The 17923-nt window shown below is 39.6% G+C and overlaps 1 protein-coding gene across 4 annotated transcripts in view; it reads right to left on the bottom strand.

Annotated features, from left to right (window-relative positions):
• LOC130245489 (latent-transforming growth factor beta-binding protein 4) overlaps positions 1-17923 on the bottom strand; it is a 95568-nt gene that overhangs the window by 17806 nt on the left and 59839 nt on the right. For 3 of the 4 annotated variants that reach the window (XM_056478187.1, XM_056478185.1, XM_056478184.1), the window contains 13 exons: positions 17460-17579; positions 16528-16647; positions 14380-14499; positions 13685-13804; positions 12247-12366; positions 10604-10723; positions 10387-10506; positions 8403-8528; positions 8184-8309; positions 5917-6039; positions 5545-5676; positions 3326-3451; positions 1875-2018 (listed from right to left, as the gene is read on the bottom strand). In XM_056478187.1, coding sequence (XP_056334162.1) covers positions 1875-2018; positions 3326-3451; positions 5545-5676; positions 5917-6039; positions 8184-8309; positions 8403-8528; positions 10387-10506; positions 10604-10723; positions 12247-12366; positions 13685-13804; positions 14380-14499; positions 16528-16647; positions 17460-17579 — 1617 coding nt within the window. The remainder of the gene's footprint in view (positions 1-1874; positions 2019-3325; positions 3452-5544; positions 5677-5916; positions 6040-8183; positions 8310-8402; positions 8529-10386; positions 10507-10603; positions 10724-12246; positions 12367-13684; positions 13805-14379; positions 14500-16527; positions 16648-17459; positions 17580-17923) is intronic. The other variant, XM_056478186.1, reaches the window with a different exon arrangement.

Genomic DNA, 17923 nt, shown 5'->3' on the forward strand with positions numbered 1-17923 from the left:
CAGGCCACTTTATTAGGTACACCTGTCCAGCTGCTCGTTAACATATTTACAAATTTCTAATTTCTAATCTAGGCATGATATATACACACACACACACACACACACACACACACACACACACAAATATATATATATATATATTTTTTTTTTTTTTTTGACACAAGTTCATATTTGGATTTTAAATAAAGTAATATTATTTATATTATTTATATTATTTTTACTATTATTATTGCCATTTCATATATTTTTCCAACCATTGGGATTATAAATGTACCCATATGTTCTACCTATATATATATATGTGTGTGTGTGTGTGTGTGTGTGTGTGTATATAATTCTGATTTAAAGTTACTTTTATTCAACCAGCAATATATATATATATATATATTTTTTTTTTTTTAACAGAAATGACACAGGCTTCTCCCAAAATACAATAAGACGTTGTGCAAGAGGCATTATTGTGTAAAAATATTTCTTTAACTAACTCAAGTAACTTAAGTAAGTCAGAATTTGCCAGGCATATGACTTATTTCAGGCTTGACTGTATGTGTGTGTCTGAGTCATTGTCACTGGTCGCAGTGTTTCCAGCATTACCAGCAGAGGGCAGCACTGGAACATTATTAAGGTACAGTATAGGAGTGTGTGTGTGTGTGTGTGTCTGTGCGCTCTGTTTGTTTACAGTTTTTCCCAATTGTTTACACACATTTTCTGAAAGCATGTTACATATTGTCAGAACTCTACACACAAATCACAAAACACACACACACACATTGGGCAAAACTCTTCAATTCTTCTGCAAAATGAAACTCTACATTCAAAATAATGTGATTTCTTCTCAAAATGGTATCTTGTTTTCAAATGACACACACAATCATCACAAGACTAGACATTTATAAGAACAGTTGAGCACTGATGTGCTTAATGTAAAACACTTCTTCTCCATTCATTATAATGACTCACTGTAAGCCTTCTTTTGTTCAGTGTTACACTTACTACAGACAGTACACAATTTCAGAATAGTGTTTTTATACAAAACACACAAATACCAAATGTATTTTACTGTATTTTACCTACAAAAACAGTGAACACAGTGTTCATCCCAACCAACACAAAGTGCACTTAACATAGTCTACATATACCAACAACAGAAGGATTTACTGAATACAGTTACAGTAAAAACCCAGCTATACTGCATCCTCTTTTCTGGTTTGGTCTGGCCAAGCAGCGGGGGAAATGTCACCTTGCATGGCAAATCCAGCCATGAAAAGCAACTGCTATAGCTTGGAGAGGGGGTATACGTGAGTGTGTGTGGATTTTGGTGATACACTTTCCATCTCCAGGCAGAATAAAATCCTCAATAGGTTTGAGGAATGGAGAGTATGGAGGGAGATAAGCAACTAAAAACCTGTGGGTGGGCAGTGAACCAGTTATGAGGCAGATGAGCTCTGATTTCTAAATGTCAATTCTGTGTGACAGGTGTTTACTCATGTGATGAGTTACGCAAAGTAGGACAACTGACTGTGTTCATAGTGAAAACAAGAGATTTTCTGCATGAAAATTGTGCCAAATGCAGAGAATTGTGTGTGGTGTTTTGAAAAAAAAGTGTGTTTAATCCTGCAGTTTGAGTGTAAAGCAGGAATTGGGCTTGTAGTTTAGCAGAATTGGTTAAGGGGGGTGGTGCATCAGTTACATGTTGTAGTCATTGTGTGTAAACCATTGGGAAAAACTGTAACTAAATGTCCCCAAAAGGATATTAAAGTCTGACATTTGTAACATTGGGCACCATGATTAAAACTCTATACATGATGTTCCTATAAATGCATTAGATCATTAGAAAACAGCAGAAGGCCATGTCAGGTGATTGTGTGTGTTACCTGTGCCCTCTCTGCTCAAACACCGGCCAGCAATGGGGTCAAATTCCTCCTGTCCGTTCTCACATTCACACGTGAACGAGCCCTCGACATTCCAGCAGCGCGCAGATCCACACACACCCTGCATCGCCTCACACTCGTTTATGTCTACGCAGACACACAATACAATACATTTCACTTTCCGTTATGTGTTGTGAATTTGGACTGGTAGTGAACTTCATATGTTAAAAGTAAAAATAAATCATTAAATAAGAGTAATAGCAGATATTTCATTCATTGAAAACACACTTAAAGAGACAGATCAACCACAAATGGATATTCTGTCATCATTTACTCAAACTTTACTTGTTTGAAACCTTTATGAGTTTCTTTTATCTGTTGAACACAAAAGAAGATATTTTAAAGAATGCTGAACAAGAATGCTGTACAATATACAAGCACATACTGTAAGTTTCTCAAGAGACTGAAGTACACTACCTGACAGAAGTCTTGTGGGCTATCCAAGTTTTATGAACAGCAAATAATAACTGGACTTCTAGTTGATCATTTGGTCTCAGAAGAGTCTTATATGAAAGGTAAAGGCCTCTAGATTACACTTATTTGAGCACAATAAAATCTGATCATGTCTTGATTATTAATGATTTGATTAGGACAGTAAGGTCTGACTCTGCTTAGACTAAAGTCTGCTCACTGAAGCTTCAATAATGTCCAGTATAGAATATGTGCTCATGCTGCAGTGGAAACAGGATGAATATTGTGTCTGACTCCATCATGAGCTTGGAGGACTGCATCCATCTCTGAATGACTCAAATCACTGATTAATAAAGTCATCTGGAATGGCGAAGAAAGCCTTCCTGCAGGTCTCCCAGAGTTCATCAAGATTAGAATTCATCTTCAACACCTCCTCCTTCATCTTACCCCAGACATGCTCAATAATGTTCATGTCTGGTGACTGGGCTGGCCAATCCTGCAGCATCTTGACCTTCTTTGCTTTCAGGAGCTTTGATGTGGAGGCTGAAGTATGAGAAGGAGCGCTATCCTGCTGGAGAATTTGCCCTCTCCTGTGGTTTGTAATGTAATGGGCAGCACAAATGTCTTGATACCTCAGGCTGTTGATGTTGATCATCCACTCTGCAGATCCCTCACACACCCCCATACTGAATGTAACCCCAAACCATGATTTCTCCTTCACCAAACTTGACTGATTTCTGTGAGAATCTTGAGTCCATGCAGGTTCCTGTAGGTCTTCTGCAGTATTTGTGATGATTGGGATGAATTCAACAGAGGATTCAGCAGAAAAATCCACCTTCTGCCTCTTTTCCAAATGATCAACTAGGAGTTATTATGTGTTGCTCTCACAACTGGGATTCATGGCAAGACTTTTGTCAGGTAGTGTATATTGTATTATAATCTCTAATCTGTCTTGTTGTTGTGAAAGACCTTGTTTACCTCACCTATACAGATCTTGCCGTCTCCGGTGGACTCGTAGCCCTGGTCACACAGACAGTGGTAGGTCCCGATGAGGTTCTGGCAAAAAGCATGATCTCCACACACCGTCTCGTTCGCACACTCGTTCACATCTACAACACACACACACACACACACACACACACACACACACACACACACACTGTCATTCTGCACATCCTGACTGACTCCTGCTGCTATTTGAGCTCTGGCCAATGAAGGTTTGGAAATTGATTCAGCATCCATTCAGAGTTTTTTAAACTGCAACGCTATTCTCTCTAGATCAGGTGTGACCACCCTGTTCCTGGAGATCGACCTTCCTGCAGATTTCAGCTGCAACCCATGTCAAACACACCTGTCTGTAATTATAGAGTGCTGTTCAGGTCAAAATTAATTGGTTCAGGTGTATTTGATCAGGGTTGGAGCTGAACTTTGCAGGAAGGTCGATCTCCAGGAACAGGGTTGAGCACCACTGCTCTAGATTATGAGCTTAGCATTTCAAAGCTTAGCCTTTTAACAACAGAGCTAGGCTAGTTTTAAACATCAGATGGCGCTGTAGGCTAGTTTTAAACAGCAGATGGTGCTCTAGGCTAGTTTTTAACAGCAGACAGTGCTTTAGGCTAATTTTAAACAGTAGACGGCGCTCTAGGCTAGTTTTTAACAGCCGTCTGTGCTCTAGGCTGGTGTTTAACAGCAGTTTTTGACAGCAGATGGAACTAGTTTTTAGAGCAGATGTCGCTCTAGTTTGGTTTTTAACAATGGATGGCACTCTAGGCTGATTTTGAACAGCAGACGGAGCTCTAGACTAGATTTTAACAGCAGATGGCGCTCTAGGCTAGTTTTAAACAGCAGACGCCACTCTAGACTAGATTTTAACTGCAGAGGCGCTAGCTTGTACAGCCGATGTCGCTCTAGGCTAGTTTTAAACAGCAGACGCCACTCTAGGCTAAATTTTAACAGCACACAGTGCTCTAGGCTAGTTTTAAACAGTAGATGGTGCTCAAGGCTAGATTTTAACAGCAGGTGGTACTCTAGGCTAGTGTTTAACTGCTGTTTTGAACAGCAGACGGAGCTCTAGACTAGATTTTAAAAGCAGAGGTGCTACCTTGTACAGCCGGTGTCGCTCTAGGGTGGTTTTTAACAGCAGACAGCACTCTAGGCTAGTTTTAAACAGTAGATGGTGCTCTAGGCTAGTTTTAAATAGTACATGGCACTCTAGACTAGATTTTACCAGCAGAGGCGCTAGCTTGTACAGCTGATGTCGCTCTAGGCTGGTTTTTAACAGCAGATGTCGCTCTAGGCTGGTTTTTAACAGCAGATGTCGCTCTAGGCTGGTTTTTAACAGCAGATGGTGCTCTAGGCTGGTTTTTAACAGCAGATGGCGCTCTAGGCTAGTTTTGAACAGCAGATGATGCTCTAGGCTAGTTTTAAAAAGCAGACACCACTCTAGGCTAGGTTTTAACAGCAGACAGCGCTCTAGGCTAGTTTTAAACAGTAGATGGTGCTCTAGGCTAGATTTTAACAGCAGATGGCGCTCTAGGCTAGTTTTAAACAGTAGATGGTGCTCTAGGCTAGTTTTAAACAGCAGATGGCGCTCTAGGCTAGTTTTAAGCAGCAGATGGCGCTCTAGGCTAGTTTTAAACAGTAGATGGTGCTCTAGGCTAGTTTTAACAACAGTTTTTAACAGCAGATGGTGCTCTAGGCTAGATTTTAACAGCCGGCAGTGCTCTAGACTTGTTTTCAACAGCTGATGGTTCTCAAGGCTAGTGTTTAACAGCTGTTTTGAACAGCAGACACTGCTCTAGGCTAGTTTGAAACAGCAGATGCTGCTCTAGGCTAGATTTGAACAGCAGATGACGCTCTAGGCTAGTTTTAACAGCCGGCAGTGCTCTAGACTAGTTAACAGCAGACACTGCTCTAGGCTAGTTTGAAACAGCAGATGCTGCTCTAGGCTAGATTTTAACAGTAGATGTCGCTTTAGTCTAGTTTTTAACAGCCGGCAGTGCTCTAAACATTTATATCTGCTGTTTAAAACAAGCCTAGAGTGCCATCTGCTGTTATAACTAAGGTAGAGCTCCATCTGCTGTTAAAACTAAACTCAGAATTGATTCAAGAGAGAACAGTGTTGCATTTTGAAAATCTCGGTATCGATTTCTGCATTGATGTTTGGCCACAGTTGTAGTTATTACTGTGTGATTCCTCGTACCAACACACTCTCCAGTGCTGGTGATCTGGTATCCGGGCTCACAGGATGCCACGCAGCGGAAGGAACCAATGGTGTTTTCACAGCGCTGAGATCCACATATCAGTCCTGCCGAGTCCTGACACTCATTCACATCTACACGAGCAAACCAGTACACACACAATTAGATTTAGTCTTCAGCTTAGTCCCTGATTTATCAGGGGTCGCCACAGTGGAATGAATCGACAATTAATCTGGCATATTTTTAACGCATCGGGTGCCCTGCCAGTAATAGTAGTAGTGTTAGAGTAAAAGGGAGAGATTGAACAGTTCATATATATATATATATATATATGTGTGTGAGTGTGTGTGTGTGTGTGTGTGCACGCTTTTTACCGAGGCAGGCTGTTTTCTCAGGGTTGGTGGTGAAGCCGGTCTGGCAATGACACAGGAATGACCCCTCAGTGTTGGAGCAGCGACCGTCCTGACAAACTCCATCCAGAGCACATTCATTTACATCTAGACACACACACACACACACACACACACACACACACACACACACACACACACACGCACGCACGCACGCACGCACGCACACACACACACACACACACACACACACACCAGCATGACATCATCAGCAACGTTCATTAAAACAGTCAAACTCCTGACCGTGTGATGGAGGAACCTGAGCTTACAGAAACAGCTATTTCCCTGCACACGTCTTATAGAAATAATCTCACCATCTCAATTTAGACAAATGACTGAAAATGACTGTATAGTTGGCAAACGCAGTGTGTAAAACAACACATTTATCAAGACATACTCCACCCAAACACTCAATAAACAGTGGAGGACTTGCTTGGAAACAATGTTGAATTAAACATGACATTTTGAAGAAGAAAGATTGAATATAAATAATAATTGTAGAAAGAAATGAGCAAAAAAATGAAATAAATAATAATAAAGAATAAATATAATCACTTTATTTTCTTTCAGATTAGTCCCTTTATTCATCAGGGGTGGCCACAGCGGAATGAATCGCCAACTTATCCAGCATATGTTTAACACAGCGGATGCCCTTCCAGCTGCAACCCAACACTGGGAAACATCCATACACACTCACACATTTACACACACACACTCATACACTACGCCCAATTTAGTTTATCAGTTCCCCTATAGCGCATGTGTTTGGACTGTGGGGGAAACCGGAGCACCCGGAGGAATCCCACACCAACACGGGGAGAACATGCAAACTCTACACAGCAGGTTGATTTAAGGTAAATTCTCTGCGTTCATCTACAGCAGGGGTCACCAAACTTGTTCCTGGAGGGCCGGTGTCCTGCAGATTTTAGCTCCAACCCTAATCAAACACACCTGAACAAGCTAATCAAGGTCTTACTAGGTATACTTGAAACATCCAGGCAGGTGTGTTGAAGCAAGTTGGAGCTAAACCGCGCAGGGACACCGGCCCTCCAGGACCAAGATTGGTGACCCCTGATCTACAGTATGTGCAGAAGTTTTCCTTCATCACAGTTTTCCTGCATCTTGATTTGATCTAACAGGGTGTGCGGTGGACGCGCTGACAGGACAAATGTTTACTTCAGGCTTTTGAGGAATGCAGTTATGCGAACGCAATCTTTTCATCCAAGAATTAAGGATCATTTCACATTCGAGAGAATTTCATGTGGAAAAAAAACAACTCAAGCTTCGACAGACAACACTGGTCAGGCTGTAGCTTTCACAATTTCTGACTTAAACGTCCTATGGAATTAAAATAAAAGGTTTTAGTATTAGTATTGTTCGTTTTTAGGATATCTACACTCACCGGCCACTTTATTAGGTACAACTGCTTGTTAATGCAAATTTCTAATCAGCCAATCACATGGCAGCAACTCAATGCATTTAGGCATGTAGACATGGTCAAGACGATCTGCTGCAGTTCAAACTGAGCATCAGAATGGGGAAGAAAGGGGATTTAAGTGACTTTTTAGTGACAGCCTATCTGAGTATTGCTGCTGACCATGTCCATCTCTTTATGACCACAGTGCCTCAATCTTCTGATGGCTACTTCCAGCAGGATAACGCACCATGTCATAAAGCGTGAATCCTCTCAGACTGGTTTCTTGAACATGACAATGAGTTCACTGTACTCAAATGGCCTCCTCAGTCACCAGAACCTAATCCAATAGATCCCACCCAGTACTAGTAAGGTGTACCTAATAAAGTGGCCGGTGAGTGTATAAGCTAGTGTAGACCAAACAGTTCTCATTTAGAAGAAATAAATCTGATATAAACATGTAAAGCTTGTCGTTTCTGACTTCCGCCTAAATGGATCAACGGTTTTATTCACGTCGCCTCATACTTCAGTTTCTCATCAAATTTACTGGCCAATCAAATGCTCTCTAGTATCTGACATGCCCCGCCCCCTTAAGGCACTTCACATTTGATGTGCTTGAGCTCAGCCACTCCCACTGGCAGAGCGGTGAGAAAACCGAATCGCTATTGGTTGGTTTTTTTAAAAAGGGGAGGAGCTTCTCTTTTTCCCGCCCTCTCTTCATGTTTCAGTTGAGATTATGTCAAACATCAAATATAAAATGCACATTTCAAAGCATTTCAGGGGAGCATTAACGTCAGGTAGATGTCAGATGTCTTACCTTGGCAGGACGTCCCGTTAGCGACGCTCTTGTAGCCTTGTGAGCAAACACACTTGTATGATCCGTCTGTGTTCACACACTCTCCTCTCGGAAAGCAGAAATCTCCTTCAAGACACTCGTTAATGTCTGAAAGGTTGAATTTCATGCGAGCATTAAATCAAAGGGTGTTACTAGAACGAGTGTTATGAGCATGTGTGTGTGTGTGTGTGTTTGTCTGACCTCTGCACTGTCGTCCCGGTCCTGCCGCTCTGTATCCCGGTGCACAGTCGCAGCGGTACGAGCCGTCCGTGTTCACACACACACTCTGAGCGCCACACACTTGACCACTCACACACTCATCAATGTCTGCGAGAGAGCAAACACACAGCAGAGACCATGCAGAAACGTTAGATTTAACCCGCAGACTAAAGAGGAGACCGTCATGCTGAGCTTTAATTTAATTTTCGTGACCATTTGATTCAGCACAAGCACCAATAATTGAATAAATAATCAAATAAATAAATAAGAATTGTGTAAATAAATCCTGACATCTTTAATGTAACACATATTTTACATATATATATATATATATATATATATATATATATAGACCATGACGTGTGTATAAACGTTTATAATAAAAATAATAATCATTCAATCATTTTCCTTTAGCTTAGCCCCTGTATTTTATCAGGGGTCGCCACAGCGGAATGAACCGCCAACTATTCCAGCATATGTTTTACACAGCGAATACCTAGTACTGGGAAACACACACTCATACACTACGGCCAATTTAGTTCATCAGGAAACCCACGCCAACACGGGGAGAACATGCAAACTCCACACAGAAATGCCAACTGACCCAGCCGGGACTTGAACCAGTGACCTTCTTGTTGTGAGGCGACAGTGCTAACCACCGAGCCACCATGCAGCCCCAATAACAATAATAATAAATGTTAAAATGAATACATAAATGTAAAATAAATGTAATTATAATGTTGTAATCGTCAAATAAAGATTTTAGAAAACACAACACGACATTGATCTTTAACACAGATGAATCTGATTTAAAGGAATAAATCCATCTTGAAATGTCAATAAAGTAACTTAAATGAATCCTGAAATGTGCAGTCAGTAAAGACTGGCCACCAGGCTGCTCAAATTTAGCCCTGAAACCTCCAACACTAAACTGGCCAGTGTTTCAGTGTCCTCGAACAAACACACCCTCAGGTTTTAGTACTTTTGCTCTCTCTTTATACTGTTGAAGTCAGAATTATCCCTCCTGAGTAATGGGCCCCCTGTATATTTTCCCCAATTTCTGTTTGACAGAGAGATTTCTTCAGCACATTTCTAATCATAATAGTTTAATAACTCATCTCTAATATTCAATTCAATTCACCTTTATTTGTATGTAGATTGTGTCAAAGCAGCTTCACATAATAACTGATCTATTCTTCAAGATACTAGTATTCAGCTTAAAGTGACATTTACAGGCTTAACTAGATTAATTGGGGTAAAGTTAGGGTAATTAGGCAAGTTATTGTATAACAGTGGTTTAATCTGGAGACAATCAAAACTAATATTGCTGAAGGCGGCTAATAATATTGACCTTAAAATGCTTTTAAGTGAAGCATGCTTTGTGATTGCTTGCAGCCGGCCTCATATTCAGTGCAGTGTTGCCAGATTGGGCGGTTTTGCAACGGCGTGCCCACCAGCCCCGGTCTACCCTTATAAACCTGTTTAATCTCCAAAAGAGATGCCGTAGCCCCCGTTCTTCGCATACATACGCTTAGAGCAATGTAGAAACGCTTGTGTTCTCCCTCCCCGACATGACAATCACCCCCCCCCCCCCACCTGAGCTCAAACTCCCCTCTCGCCTTGCAAACGGGAGGGAGCCCCGGGCTCGAGGATCTTATGAGCTCAGGGCTCTCTCCAGGGACAGCATGTCAAACTCGCTTTATAATCAATCATCAGCTAAGTGTGAACTCTTGAAACAAATTAATAAAACAAATCAGACTTTCTCCAGAAGAAAGAATATTATAAGAAATACTGTGAGAAATTCCTGAATCTGTTTAACATCATTTGGGAAATATGTGAAAAAGAAGAAACTAAATCTCAGAAGGTGATTAATTTAGTCTTCAACTGTATTTCTTCTTTATTATTATATATTTTCATCATTTATAATGCTCAGAAAGTATTTTCTCAGATGAAAAGCTGCTCTGACCTGTGCAGCGTCCGCTCTGCATGCTGTGTCCGTCTCTGCAGGGAACACACTTATAAGATCCTGGAGAATTAACGCACTGCTGACCGGGACACTGCAGCGGGTCCACACACTCGTCCATGTCTGAGAAACACACACGAGTGTAAACACTGCTGCATATAGAGCTGATGCTGTGTGTGTGTGTGTGTGTGTGTGTATGTGTGTGTGTGCGCTTTGTTACCTGTGCAGACGCCATCCTGGAGGTGGAAACCCGCGTCACACACACATCTGAAGCTGCCCGGAGTGTTTTTACACTGACCGTTAGTGCAGCGCCCCGGCGTACGACTGCATTCGTCTACATCTAAACGCACACACGCACAACCACACACACACACACACATTTTTAACATTCACATTTTCAAAATGCGTCAATCAGTTTAATTTATGAGCCGTTTTCCTCATGGGGACAAAAAAAGTCCCCACAAGGCCAAAATTGACTGGTATTGCTATACTTTTTGGTCCCTATCATGTAAGGAATACAAGGTACACACACACACACACACATACACACACACATTCATAACTGTTGCCTGAAAACTTTCTCAAAGTTTATTTCACATAAGACCTGGCACTATAATAATAATAATAATATTCATTCATTCATTTTCCTTCGGCTTAGTCTCTTTATTAATGAAGGGTTGCCACAGCAGAATGAACCGCCAACTAATCCAGCATATGTTTTATACAGCAAATGCCCTTCCAGCCGCAACCCAACACTGGGAAACACCCATACACTCTTGCATTCACATATACTATGGCAAATTTAGCTTTTTCAATTCCCCTATAGCGCATGTGTTTAACTGTGGGGGAAACCGAAGCACCCGGAGGAAACCCACACCAACACGGGGAGAACATGCAAACTCCACACAGAAACGTCAACAAGCCGTGACTCGAATCAGCAACCGTCTTGCTGTGAGGCGATCATGCCACGTACTACGTCACCATGACGCCCATAATAATATGTATTATTATTATTTTTATTGCACTTATATAGCATTACTTTAATATACTATTAAAATTGATGTAAATAAGCTTATGTAAAAAAAAAGTTTCAGAGTTTTTGCTCTTTGTTTTGTGTAATTCTAAATATTAAAATGGATAAACAGTAAAAGAAATGGAACTCAAACCTGACATGCTTTTATATTTTGATTCTACACATGAAATGTAACTTTTAAGGGACAAAAAGTGTTTAAAAAAGCAAATCAACCAACTATAATCACTGATAATGTGGTCAAAATTGAAGTTTGCACAATAAAACCTGCATTTTCCACAGCTAATTAGAAACAGTTTTAAATCATTCAGAAAGCTCTTTCAGAAGGTGATTGAATGATAATTTGTGTGTCATATCTAGGCCCACCCGGAATCTGTGCATGCAGAATTCTGCAGATTTTTAGCCCGCCAATTCTGTTTATTTACTTGAGTAAATGTGTGTAAAACTATATTTATTCAGTTTTTAAATCAATTTCAGTAATGTTATTGACTAATATGAAAATATTCACATGATTAATTTACAATACTGTTACAAATCTGTCTTTTAGTAGATGTATTATATAAGACACTGCTTTTTTTGACCAAATAAAGTGGATCTAATTGGATTTACATTGTAAACATTAAATAACAATTTAAAATGTATTAATTTTTATTTCATATATTAAGTTTTTAGTTATGATTCTCCCAAAATCATTCCGCATAAATCCACTGATTTTAAACAAAATTATGTGTAGAAATAGCAGAAAATGCCCGCTGATTCTGTCTGGCCCTACTCATATCTGCAGGATTGATCCTCAGATTTCAGCTCATCATATCAGTGTTGTTTGTTTGTACCTTGGCACTGGCCATCAAGAAGCTGAAATCCTGCCTTACAGGACACACACTTAAAGGACCCGACCGAGTTCACACACTCCATTCCTGGACACTGAAGCTCATTTTCACACTCGTTCACATCTGGAACAGAACAAGAACCCAAATTAAACTGCACAATCAGGCAATATTGAGAAGTATATTTAGGGTATTATGTTGTTGTTTCTTTGTGTATTTACATGACGCAGTTCAGTAATATCAACACAAGTGTTACTGAAAATGGGATTTCATAACAGTTCAACAAGAAACTTCATACCGAGAAACATTTAAGAGTCACTAACATTAGATATTATTCACTAATTACAAAAAATACTACAGTAATTTACAGTGAATACTGTTATTTGAGCCGTACTATAGTAAAGTACTTGAATTAATCTGATTCTACAGTTGCTATGGTAACACAATGACTATAGTAAATAATTTGTTGTTGTGATTCTACAGTTGCTATGGTAACACGACTATAGTAATTCATCTGTTGTGGTGATTCTACAGTTGCCATGGTAACAGCAACTATAGTAATTAATGTGTTGTGGTGATTCTACAGTTGCTATGGTAACACAGCGACCATAGTAATTAATGTGTTGTGGTGATTCTACAGTTGCTATGGTAACACAGAGACTATAGTAATTAATGTGTTGTGGTGATTCTACAGTTGCTATGGTAACACAGCGACCATAGTAATTAATGTGTTGTCGTGATTCTACAGTTGCTATGGTAACACAGGGACTATTGTAATTAATGTGTTGTGGTGATTTTACATTTGCTATGGTAACACAACAACTATAGTAATTAATGTGTTGTGGTGATTCTACAATTGCTATGGTAACACAACAACTATAGTAATTAATGTTTTGTGGTAATTTTACAGTTGTTATGGTAACACAACTATAGTAATTAATCTGTTGTGGTGATTCTACAATTGCTATGGTAACACAACAACTATAGTAATTAATCTGTTGTGGTGATTCTACAGTTGCTATGGTAACACAGGAACTATAGTAATTAATGTGTTGTGGTGATTCTACAGTTGCTATGGTAACACAGCGGCTATAGTAATTAATCTGTTGTGGTGATTCCACGGTTGCTACGGTAACACAACGACTATAGTAATTAATCTGTTGTGGTGATTCCACAGTTGCTATGGTAACACAACAGCTAGCAATATAAACAAATGATCCAGTCTTGCTGTTTTCTACAACTATAGCATATATTATACTATAATCCAGCATTTTAGTGTAGTAAAAACCCATTTTCCCAACATATGTGCCAAAATAAGATTTGTCACACAAACTTATTCCATTTGCTGAAACACAGAGGAAGCTGTGGCCAAATGAAGCCTTAAAATCCCCCTGGAGTGTGTGAAAACATCCTAAACAGCACACACAGGGGTAAAACCTGGTACCTTTGCAGATGTTTTCCTCCAGTCTGAATCCAGGGCGACACGAACAGCTGTAACTTCCCATCGTATTCTCACAGCGACCGTTAACACACAGATCGGGAGTCTGACGACACTCATCGATATCTGACACAAATCAACGAGTCGATCATTACACAACAGGCTAAAACCAGCCAATTCAATAAACACCTTGTAAACTGATTAACTAATAGCATGTAAACTATCTGGAGTGGACATGTTTGGATTGTAAAGTGCACAGTCACTAATTTACAGTAGAAGGAAAAATGATTTGCCCTCCAATGAAATTTGAACCATTCATTCATTCATTCATTCATTCATTCAATCATTCATTCATTCATTCATTCAATCATTCATTCATTCATTCATTCAATCATTCATTCATTCAACTATTCCCGCACATGTTTTACACAGCGGACGCCCTTTCAGTTGCAACCCAGCACCACTATCACACTCACTCACACACTACAGCCAATTTAGTTTCTTCAATTCCCCTATAGCCGGGACTCAAACCAGTGACCTTCTTGCAGTGAGGCCACAGTGCTAACCACTGAGCCACCATGCCGCCCCAAACTAACAAATACATTTGCCACATTTTTTGTTTACTTTTTAAAAGAATTCAATGGCAGATGATGGATCATTGATGGTGAAATTGCATTGTATATGTGTTGTATTTACTGCACCTGAACAGGCTCCATTTTTCAGAGCAAATCCAGGTCTGCAGGACACACACCGATACGATCCCTGAGAGTTCAAACACTCCTGACCAGGACACTGTGACGGATCTTCACACTCGTTCACATCTGGAAAAAAAAGCGTGCTTGATTTACTGAATGTGCACTTGTAGTTTACATCAGAGTTTACAAGATGTACTTATATTTAAAGGGAAAGTCTCTTAAGTGTAATCAAAGAAGACCAACTTTCATGGCAACATTTTTAACACACCTCAATATACAAAAAAGTACACTGAGAAAATAATGAAATTAAAGTGGACTTAAAGAAAGACTCTTTGGTGGTTGTTTCTGGTGCGTACACTTTTAAAATGCACTACTAAAACAAAGGCCGTTTGGGAATATTTAAAGAGAAATACCTTCATGACTATGCTTATTTCAGGGATGTGTTTCCTTGCCTTAATCCTAACCCACAGTTTTAGAAAAGGCATTTATAAAACTAATAAAATAACACACACCTGAAGTGTACTTCTTAACACACTTAAGTGCATTATTACAAAACATTATATACATTGATTTTTAAGTGTATTTAGAGTGCACTTTCATAACTGCTAGTACTATATAGCAACGTGTAATATAATACTATACAGTAACGTGTTTTGAGACATACTATAGACCTTTTACTTGGTTGCTGCATAGTGACCAGCGTCGTCCGGTTGGAACTTCCGTTTAGAATTGTCATCAGCCAGAGCAGTGTTTCTCAACTGAGTGCCAAAACTGTTTTCAGTGGCTTACGGAGTGTTTTTGTGATGCAAAACTTTAATTTTGAAGGAAAGGTGCGCGTTAAAGCCGCTATGCTTCAGTCTGTGCGACTCAAGCACGAGAGAAAAACGTTCTCCTGATTCAGCATCTGCTGTCAGATCACATGCTGAAATACAGCGTCAGTGTTCCCGACCTGTCAGCTGCTATACTGTACTCCTTGGCTCTTCAATGCACACACACACACAATACCTCACTGCATTATAAAGAGCAAACCATATTACTGGCATCAAACTAGCAGCCATGCAATTTCCTAAAATGTCCAATAAAAGTCTGTTACTGATAGTTTTCTAGCTGATTTGCATGTTGATTCTAATCGGGAGCCGTTTGTGTTTCATTTAGTTCGTTTGTATTGTGTAGTATTTACCACGGTATGTGTTTTCCTGTCATTTCAAAATGCCACTTTATTTTTACTTTATGACACTTATTAAATCAATGTGTCAGTGGGACTGTATAGTACGTGTGTGTGTGTGTGTGTGTGTGTGTGTGTCAAACATTCTGGTGAATTAGGTTAGTTTGGGTTGGTTGTGTTTAAATTAATTATTTATGAATAATTAATTAATTCATAATGCATCAATTAATTATTTGTAGCTTACCGTTTCAAGAACCTGACCTGCATTGGTCTTTGTTTTACCCATAACCAAATCATAAATAAATAAAGAGAAGTTACACACAAATGACCACCTCTCAATCACTTTTTCCGCAGGACTTTTGGTGAATTACATTAGTTTGGGTTGGTTATATGACAGAGAAAATGATCACTTTAGCGATGACGAGGCTTCATTTAAACGGCACAAGATGCCGTCTAACAACGAGGGAAAAATACCTCGCAGCAGTTGTTTTCCATCCCATGAGATCGCATTTTTAAAAATAATCAGTCCAGCAGGTGGTGCTGATCGACAGCAGTATTAGTTCAAAGACATTAAAAGCAATAAGCTCATACTATGAGGTATATTATACTTCAATTGTACCAATTATAATTAGTACCATGGTTTACTGAAGTTCACTATGGTATTTAATACAGTATTTATTTTAATACTACAGTATGCTGGAGCCTTCATTAACAAACTTATGTAAACATTAATAATAAATAGAGTATAATACACTTTACTATAGCATGGCTCAAAAACACCATGGTAATTAATATTATTTTTTCTTGCGGGTGCTATTTCTTAGTAATAATGTACAATAAAATCTCTGAAATCATGTTTTTACTGAAGTCATGCTTCACTGAGGCCTGCTTTGATCTGTTGACTAACATGCCAAAGGAAGTTTTGACTGTAGAGTGTTATGTGACACGATGTTTTATCAGATGGTTTTGTATGTACGGTATGATCATACCTGTACAGGTGCCGCCCTGAAGTCTGTATCCAGTCCTGCACACACACCTGAAGCTGCCGAGTGTGTTTTCACACAGCCCGTTCTGACATGGAGAAGGTGTCTGACGGCATTCGTCAATATCTGAACACAAAACACCACCCTAGTTTGACAATATGGGTCCATTTCATAGGCATCATGGGTGTAACGTGTTATGTCCGTGTCCTTACTATGCCAACACAGGCTCATTCTGAAAACGTACCCATATATACATTTCTGAAGAGAGCAAAATGCTTCCCAGGAGATACATTTTTTTGCAGTTTTTGTTTTTGTGAATCCATCTGAGGCCGCTGTGTTTATTTTTTCAGATCTCAAATTTCTCTGGCGAGTGCCATTCACGCCTGCTGTTCTCATATAAATCCACCAGAGGGCGCTGTCTACTGACTGACTGACTGACCTAGTGACCAACTGACCCACTCTCCTCCCTTAAACCCAACCAACAGTGTTTTAAAAAGCAATCCAGAAAAAGTAAGGCCCTCGGCTGATTTTTACCACGTTTTCAGATTTTACCACATTCTTACACTGGTATTTACTTTTATGTTTATTTTATTTTTTGGATTCTGTTTTTGTTTTACCTGCTTTCTGTAACCGTTCTTCACAAGACAACTTCGCTCTGTGTCTTAAGTCCGCCGACGTATGTGGCAAGCCACAGGACAAACACATAACCATCCACACCGTGCTCGGTCAGCTGCTAGCATGGAAAGAAATGGTGTCATACCACCCCACAGCGTTCGTTTTAAAGACAAAATGCAGCCATGCATACCTCTGTCTACATAATTCACGATCTCCAGAAATGTATATAGGGGTAGGTTTTCAGAATGCTGCTTCATGTGGTGTGGCAGTGCGAGTAACTACCAAACACCGCTCATGACTGGTAAGCTGAAATGAATTGTTACCTGAACAGGCTCCATTTTTCAGAGCAAATCCAGGTCTGCAGGACACACACCGATACGATCCCTGAGAGTTCAAACACTCCTGACCAGGACACTGTGACGGATCTTCACACTCGTTCACATCTAAAAACACCCCATGCACACAGAAACACAATCATACCGTGCATCTCCACATATATTATTAACACTTCAGACACATTTATACCCATTTAATTTGATGTAAAACATTTTTGACAAATATTTAAACAAAATAATGAACAATTAATATTAATTTTTTAAATATGTAAATAACTTTTAATATAAATATAATAAATAATACCTAATTTCATAACCACTTTAGAAACATATATAACTGTTTGAATAGAATAGCAAAGTCGAGTAAAGGAGGTCGAGCCTTCTCATTTATGGCTCCTAAACTCTGGAATAGCCTTCCTGATAATGTCCAAAGCTCAGACACACTCTCCCAA

The sequence above is a fragment of the Danio aesculapii genome, chromosome 18 (genome assembly GCF_903798145.1).
Source record: "Danio aesculapii chromosome 18, fDanAes4.1, whole genome shotgun sequence".
Classification (NCBI taxonomy): domain Eukaryota; kingdom Metazoa; phylum Chordata; class Actinopteri; order Cypriniformes; family Danionidae; genus Danio; species Danio aesculapii.